General features: G+C 40.8%; 1 protein-coding gene across 1 annotated transcript; it reads right to left on the bottom strand.

Moving 5' to 3' along the window:
- Nucleotides 1-465: 465 nt before the first annotated feature.
- On the bottom strand, nt 466-7,409 carry LOC130719511 (uncharacterized). The gene is made up of 4 exons (XM_057570132.1): nt 7,097-7,409; nt 6,902-7,042; nt 2,179-2,315; nt 466-2,124 (listed from the first exon to the last, which is right to left on the bottom strand). The coding sequence occupies exons 1-4, from the start codon at nt 7,407-7,409 to the stop codon at nt 466-468; spliced, it is 2,250 nt and encodes a 749-aa protein (XP_057426115.1).
- Nucleotides 7,410-8,192: the final 783 nt, after the last annotated feature.

The raw sequence follows: 8,192 nt of genomic DNA, 5'->3' as shown, positions 1-8,192 counted from the left end.
ACAAAGGACCAACAATCTCCCCCTTTGTCAAATTTTATCTAAAACAACTTACTGAACAAAGAGAGTAAATAAAGAGAACCAAAGCTCCCCCTTAGCAGCATAACTCCCCCTCAAAAGATGCATCCAACCAGCAACTAGCACACTCCATAAAGCATAGTTGAAACAAAGAGCATGGTAGCAGAAACAAATCCAACAAGTGCAAACTAACCAACTAGAAGCAACTTGAACAAGAGCTAATCACCAAATGCATCAAAAACCATACAGTTGCTAAACAACCAGTCAATTACTTGCCTCTATCCTGAACTTGACTTCAAATTATTACAAACCAAAGCTACCAAGAAACAAAACACATAGTCTTCACAGCTAACTAAAAAAAACACAGAAACCACAAATCTACTCCCTTTTCTAGCACAAATTTGGCAACGGGTGCACAAACCAGAGCCAACCTTCTATAAGAGACATAAATTAATCTGCAAAACTGGATTCGCCTTCAGTCTCTTCTATACTTTCTTCAGATTCTCCCTCCTCTTCAGTGTTTGCATGTTGAGGAGCAGTAGCAGCACCACTTTGCTCACCCTCTAGACCTTCTTCCTCTTGAAGCTTGAGAAGCAAAGCATCAACCTCTAGCTTCCTTGCAGTGTTGATCCTGATATTCTCCTGTAGAGCCTTAGAAACATCCATTAATTCAGCAATAATGGCCTTAGTTCCAGATTCACTCACATGAGCAGGGGCAGAAGTCCTCCTAAATGGCACAGCAATGTCTAGGACATGTGGCTCCATAAACAACCGCTGATCCCGGGTAATGGGAACACCCTTGGGCAAAGCAACCTCATCAGCCCTGATGATCTGAGGATGTTGTTGAAGAATGATCTCTGTAAGAAGAGATGGAAATGAGATGGGTAGCTTCATAGCACAAGTGTCAGCATGCTTCAAGGTCTGTTCAAACACAAAAGCTCCAAAATCAAAATCAGTAGAAGTGGCAATTTTGTAGATCAATCTGGCAAGAGTAGTAGAAACTCCTGAAGTATGTTGGGTAGGAACCCAATTCACAGCCCCAATCCTATTAAGGATGGCATACTTCACACTCAGAGTTCCTGTAGATAGCAACTTCTTGATGGGCCACTTCTTAACTTGGCCAGCAGTAATCTCCTTGGCAACCACATCCAAGGACAACTCCTCATCAACAAACTCAACAACACTTCTACCAAGTGCTTTGTTGATCACAGCAGGGGAGAATTCAACACATTTAGCCCGTACAAACACTTTTCTAAACTCAACACTTTCAGGAAGTCCCACTTCCACAGACAGATTCACCAGAAATTCCCTCACTAGTCTTTCATAACAACTTCCCACCTTGAGAATGGTCTTCATCAGTCCAGCCTTTTCAATAAGTGCAACCACTTCCTTGCACTCAAGTACATCAGAGTCAACATCCCTTTCCTTGGCAATTCTGCGTTGACACACATACTTCCACTTCTGAACATTACCTTCAGCATAAAAGGACACATTATCAATAGGAACAGCAGGAACATTCTGAGGAATGCGTTTTCCTGCAAACTTCTTCTTCTCAGAAGACAAGATGTCCTCGACATCAGCTTCAACATCTGACCCAAATTCCTCAGCAGCAACTGGAATCTTCTTTTTCTTGGCACTCTTGGATCTATCTTCTTGTTGCTTACCTTTTCCCTTCACATCTGTTTGCTTAGACTTGGAAGATGCTGGAGTGGATCTTGACTTTTTCTTTGGAGCTGGAGATTCTTCAACATCAGGAACCCTTCTTTTTCGCTTGATTCTGGCAGCACCACTATCAGGAAGAGTAGCAGCCAAAGGAACATCATCATAGTCATCATCAGAGATGTTCTGAACAAAGGCAGCAACCTGGCTTGATTCCTTGGACTGAGGATCATCAGTAGATATATGCACTGGTTCATCCTCTTTCGAAGGAGAAGAAGAACCATGAGATTGAGTGGGTACACTTGTATCCTCACGAGCAGTGGATTCCTTCTCAGAGATTTCTTGATCAGGGACATCTTCAGGTACAGAAGACCTAGCATCGGGCACAGCATCTTGATCTTGATCAGTGGGAGAGTTTTCAGCAGAAAGCTCTTCTTCATCTATGACTTCCTAAAAAATCGGAACATTTGAGGGAGCTTCATTGCGAGCATGAGATTGATACACCTTTCTTGCATGAGTCATGGTCTTCGTCTTCACAGAACTCTTCTTTGGATCTGATGATCCACTCTTGAGACCCATGCATTTCACACCAAGTGGAGTTCTTTCAACCTTGGCCTTGACAGAATCTTTCTTTCCTGACGCTTCAGACATGATGATTTGAGAGAAACAACAATTTGAACACAGAAAATTGAGGAGTAATTGAGAATGAAAGAAGTTGAAACTTGTAGAAATAAGGAGTATAAGCAGTTGAGTAGAGACAATTTGCCCGTTGGAGAAGGTTATATAGCAGTTGGGTGTAACACCCCGATTTCGGTGGCGTCACTTTAGTAACCAAAAAGAAACTTAAAGCGGAAAAACGTGAATATTTTTTTTTGATAAAAGAATTAGAAACTGAAAGAAATGAAACTTGACAACAGAAGATAACATAACTACTATACGATAGATAATTACAGCCCCCGCTGTAAGAAGTAAGCCACGTCACGAGTAAACCTCCAGTGACGGAAAGTAAGAAAAGTAACGCCCGTAGGCAAAAGGTACAATCCAAAAGAAAGGTCAAGTGTCCGCAACACTATCCCTAAACCCTAAACCCTAAACCCTAAACCCTAAAACAAGACCTCCTAGCCCAACCAACTCTCTATAATTCCAGTAGAGGAACCACACAAAAAGCAATAGGCGGGAAACTACCCTGTTCCCAAAAGAAAACATAACGGTCAGAGCTAAGACTCTACTCCTACACTAATCCTATCTCGAGGAGCTCACACCAGCACTAAAACCTACATGCTAGCATGATCGTCGTCCGAATCTGAATCCAGAACGACCTAGTCTATGTACACCATCCGTCCTCCTCTCGCGACCGCGATGCGCTCCTGTTCCAGCATCTCAACCCTAGTTCCCCCCGAAGGGTGAACCATCGTGAACCAGCCCGCCAAAGACATCTGACAAAGGGCGTAGTCCGCCAAAGCACACACAGAAGACGCGAGGGTCAACTCCAAAGAATTATGTAAATAATAGCACCGATAGATACAGATAATATAATAGCCACTTAGGCTTATAGCTAGGGATAACATCCTAGGGTTACATATTTCACAATGAATATAAAAGACGATAATAACAATTAGCATGCATCAAATAGGATTAACAATTATCAATCACACTCAGCAACTAAGTCAGTATGCATGTTGCATGAAATGCAGATGGCGGTTAACCCAGTTAACCAAATGCATTCCGGAACGGATGGACATCAAACGGATCAATCCTAGCACCAGCAACGGTGGGACCATTTCTGCCCGCGTGCCTCTTTCTCCAACAACAACGGTAGTCAGATCAGCAGTAAACCTGAAGGTCTGCCATTTCGGTCTGCTACTAAGAGTCGTCTACAAACGCTCTATCGCGGAAATCCGGGTCTTATGACCATTTTGGAATCCACCGAGGTCCGGTATCACGCCGTGTATTAACCTCCTATGTGTGCATGAATGCAATGTGATTAGCCAAACAACGTCTCCGACCTCACTCGACACGTCGCCACGTGTTCTAGCTAACTTATTGTCTCTAAAAAGAATACCCTAAGGTAAAAGTCGATTCTGCGACAAAATACAATAATCATAAAATGAGTGCAAACACTCACGATAACTCTTCAAGTCATCACTGCTCTCACAAAGTCTCACGCTTCAGTGGAGTCTCACACATTCACAAAGTCTCACGCTTCAGTGAAGTTTTATGCTTTCACGGGGTCTCACGCCCCAGTGAATTTACACACTTGCACGAAGTCTCACGCTTCAGTGAAGTTCCATGCTATTCACGAGGTCTCACGCCTCAGTGAAGCTTCTCGGCTCATCCCTTGGATGGCTAAACAAACTGCTCAAAGAGCGAAGGAGTATCAACATACTCAGAACTTACAAATCTCCTCAACACTTGGATCCGACGACACTTCTCGTTTTCCAAAACTAAGATTTGCATCCTAAGCTTCCTTCGAGATTATTCTCATCATTAAAAGGTTTAAAGGTTGTTTTATGTCTTATGAGTTTTCCTTACCAAATAATATCCTTTTAGTCTTATCGCAAATCTTATAAGTTCTCGGGATCTCCTAATCCCCAAATGACTCCAGAGAATGTCTCGATCCATGGAAACCACAACAAGGCCCGAATCTCATTCGTCCTATCAAACTTTCCCCAAAACTCTCAAAATAAAATCGGCATGACCTGCCCGCTATTCTCGCTACTCAGAATCACAGATATCAGCGAAAGACATAATTACATCATCACAGTCAACAAGCATGTCATATATCAATACATCTCAAAATAAACACGTAGCACTTAGCATATAAAGCATGCACCACACATCCAAGATTACCCACATAGCACATAGCATGTAAGTCAATCTCAAAAACAGTCAGTAGATGAATCATCTACATTGTCAGTCGAAGCCTCAGAAATCATTTTTCCAATCAACCACAAACAAGTGCATAAACAGTAAATCAATGTCGAAAGCATCGACCCTAAGCATTAACTAGAAATTCAGTGAGTAGCCCTCACCTGTAGGTTCTCCAGAATTGTCCTCTAACTCTTCTTCACAAGCAAAGCCTTGCTCTTCAGGAAAATCCTCAAAAGCACCTTTAGAGTAAAACCACAGAATTTCCATCAAAATCTATCGGAAACTAAGCTATCAATACTCACTAAGGTTACACGAAGTAGTATATACTCCGAGGTACAATAATCTAGCGCGAAAGGACAAGTTTTTGAAAAAGAAATTTTCCTCCTCCTCCCCTATAGCTCTCGGCCACTATTCACAAATAGGAGGGTCGATTTTTCTTCGATCAAACTTGGTTCCTATGCTATTATTAGCCGTAACTAAGGGTATTCTAAACTCGGAAAAATTATCGGATCAAAAACTGTCGCAGGGGTATTTTGGTCAATATTTTAGCTCAGAATTTCAAAATCAGAGTTTCGAAAAACAAATTAGATGGGGTTGATACTAACGACGATTATAACGACTAATCTTACTAACGCTAAGCTCAGTCGAGGGTTTTAAGACCAAAGGTTGGAACTTTAGCCAAAAATGGGTATTATGAGCAGAATTGAAACTCGGCGGCATTTCGGCGAGAATCGGTGAAATGTAATCCGCTAAACATGCTCAGGGGCACGCAGGGAATAAGTTTAGATAAAAAGATGAAGTTATCTAGATAGTTTTGCAAAAACCTCAAAACTAAGAGTACAGAAAAGTATAGAGAAAAGCGGCAGAATTTACGATCAGAAGTAAGGAAAAGCGTCAGTACCTTGAGGCCTACGCGTAGCAACGAACTGTGGGACGATCATACAAGAATCGGCGAAAAGCTCTCCTCCTCCTTCTTCTCTCCAAGCCGCGGGTTGTGTGTGTGTGTTTTTGGGTGAGATTTTGTTTCAAGCTTCAACATATATATAGGGAATGAAATGGAAGATATTTATCAAGGATCGGATAAGTATGAATAGATATTTATCAAGATTGGATAAGTATGAACAGATATTTATCAAAGATTGGATAAGGATGAATAGATATTTTGAGAAGATATTTTGTGAAGATATTTTTGAGAAGATATTTTGTAAACCGGTACAGATTTGTTTAGATATCGGAGGATTTAGCTCATAGAGTTAAGATAAAAATATGAGAGTGATTCCGATTTCTTCCTACTGATTCCAACGTATTTTAGACACGATATTCTCCCCGCTGAATCTTCTAATTCTTCAAAGAAATATCGGTATGATTTTGGTTTTCGAGGCTTGTTTTTAATGCTTACCGGCTTCAAATGCACTTTATGGTTTTGACCTCGGATGCAGAAACTTCCTTCTGAAGAAAGATTTGGAACTTCGATTAGAGTGGGCGTACGCGGATGAAATCTTTATTTGAAGCTCCGAACAGAAAAAGTCTTCATCGTCGGTTGATTTTAGGTTTCTTGAACTATCAGGGTTTTGGTTTCGGCAAACTTCCGAGGATTGGAATCGGACGTTCGTAGATTCTAGGGTTCCGCCTCGAAACGATTGTCGTATAAGGAATAAGAGAAGTTCTAACATTTCTCTGAAGATTTTTGGAATTAATTTCCATCGTGACTTTAAGTGAAAACTAGCTATTTACTAGGGTTTCTGCCCTAGGTTTAAGCGTATATCGATCGTGCTATACCTTTTATCGATTTTGATACAATCCTTAGACTTTTCCTGAACTTTCTCCTTCATATGTTTATTCCATTCGATTAACTCTTGTTCAGGTTTTTCCTTCACGATACGTCAAGCCTAATCGTAAATGGAAATCTCTTCCACTTATTCTAAGCTTAAAAACTTGGGTCTTACATTGGGCAAAGAAGCAACCTTCTCTTGGCTGATGTCACAACGGCAGTTAATGATGAGAAAGGTAAAACTAGTCGTTAACACCTTTAGGAACGTTGATTGCTATGCTCCTTCAAAGAGGCAAATCCCAAGATTTCCTCTTAATTTATCAAAAGTACTCGCATCAAGGGGCTTTGTAAATATATCAGCCAATTGCTTCTCATTTGTAACATGCTCCAAAGTGAAAATTTTATCCTCCACTAATTCCCTGATAAAATGATGTCTTATGTCAATGTGCTTGGTCCTGCTGTGCTGAATTGGATTCTTCGAAATATTGATTGCACTGAGATTATCACAATACAATGTCATGACATCTTGTTCAACATCATACTCTTTGAGCATTTGCTTCATCCACATGAGTTGTGTGCAACTACTTCCAGCAGCAATATACTCTGCTTCTGCAGTTGATAAAGATACACAGTTCTGCTTCTTACTAAACCACGAGATTAAGTTATTTCCTAAAAAGAAACAACCTCCTGATGTGCTTTTTCTGTCATCTGCACTACCTTCCCAATCTGCATCACAATATCCAACTAAAGAAGAGTTTGTATCATGAGTATAGAGAATACCATAATCACTTGTAGCATTGATGTACTTGATGATTCCCTTTACTTGCAGTAGATGACTTGTTTTAGGTGCAGCTTGGTATCTAGCACACACACCAACAGCAAAAGTGATATCAGGTCTACTAGCAGTGAGATACAATAAGCTTCCTATCATGCTTCTGTAGAGACTTTGATTAACATCTTCTCCCTGCTCATCCTTGGTTAATTTAACATGAGTTGCAGCTAGAGTTCTTTTGTGACCTGACGTCTCTAATCCAAACTTCTTGCCTAAGCCCTTGGCATACTTGCTCTGTGAGATAAACATGGAATCCTTCATTTGCTTAACTTGCAGACCTAGGAAATAACTCAACTCACCAACCAAGCTCATCTCAACTCAGATTTCATTTGTTGAATGAAATGCTCCACCATCGTGTTTGACATTCCTCCAAAGACTATGTCATCCACATAGATTTGTGTTATCATGAGCTTTCCTTTGTCATTCTTAACAAATAAGGTCTTGTCAATTCCTCCCTTACAGTAGCCATTGCTGACAAGAAATCCAGTAAGCCTTTCATACCAAGCTCTGGGAGCTTGCTTCAATCCAACAGTGCTTTCCTTAGTCTGTACACATAATCTGGATGATGAGGATCTATGAACCCTGTAGGTTGCTCTACATAAACTTCTTCATTCAAGAAGTCATTCAGAAATGCACTCTTGACATCCATCTGGTAGAGTCTGAACCTTCGAAGACATGAAACTCCCAACAACAACCTTATAGACTCCAGTCTACTGGTGCAAAGGTTTCATCAAAGTCAATTCCCTCTATCTGTGTATACCCCTGAGCAACCAGTCTTGCTTTGTTTCTGGTGACAATTCCATTTTCATCAGACTTGTTTCTGAAGATCCATTTGGTGCCAATGATGTTTACTCCTTTAGGTCTTGGTACCAGATTCCATACTTCATTCCTTGTGAACTGATCAAACTCTTCTTGCATTGCATTTATCCAGTATTCATCAGTGAGAGATTCTTTGACATTGCTAGGTTCTATCTTTGAGATGTAGCATTAATGAGCAATAAGACTTCTGGACCTGGTTGTTACTCCCTCCTAAAGCTCACCAAT

This window comes from Lotus japonicus, chromosome 5, assembly GCF_012489685.1.
Source record: "Lotus japonicus ecotype B-129 chromosome 5, LjGifu_v1.2".
NCBI lineage: Eukaryota > Viridiplantae > Streptophyta > Magnoliopsida > Fabales > Fabaceae > Lotus > Lotus japonicus.
This window is presented reverse-complemented; position numbering and strand designations above follow the sequence as displayed.

Bases quoted from the DNA above. Each gene is read 5' to 3' on its own strand.
- LOC130719511 (XM_057570132.1), bottom strand. From the start codon at position 7,409: ATGAAGGATTCCATGTTTATCTCACAGAGCAAGTATGCCAAGGGCTTA. The intron at 7,043-7,096 runs GTATTCTCTATA...ATTGTGATGCAG, and splicing joins CAATGCTACAAGTGATTATG to ATTGGGAAGGTAGTGCAGAT. The intron at 2,316-6,901 runs GTAGTTGCACAC...TCATGTCTGAAG, and splicing joins AGAGTATATTGCTGCTGGAA to CGTCAGGAAAGAAAGATTCT.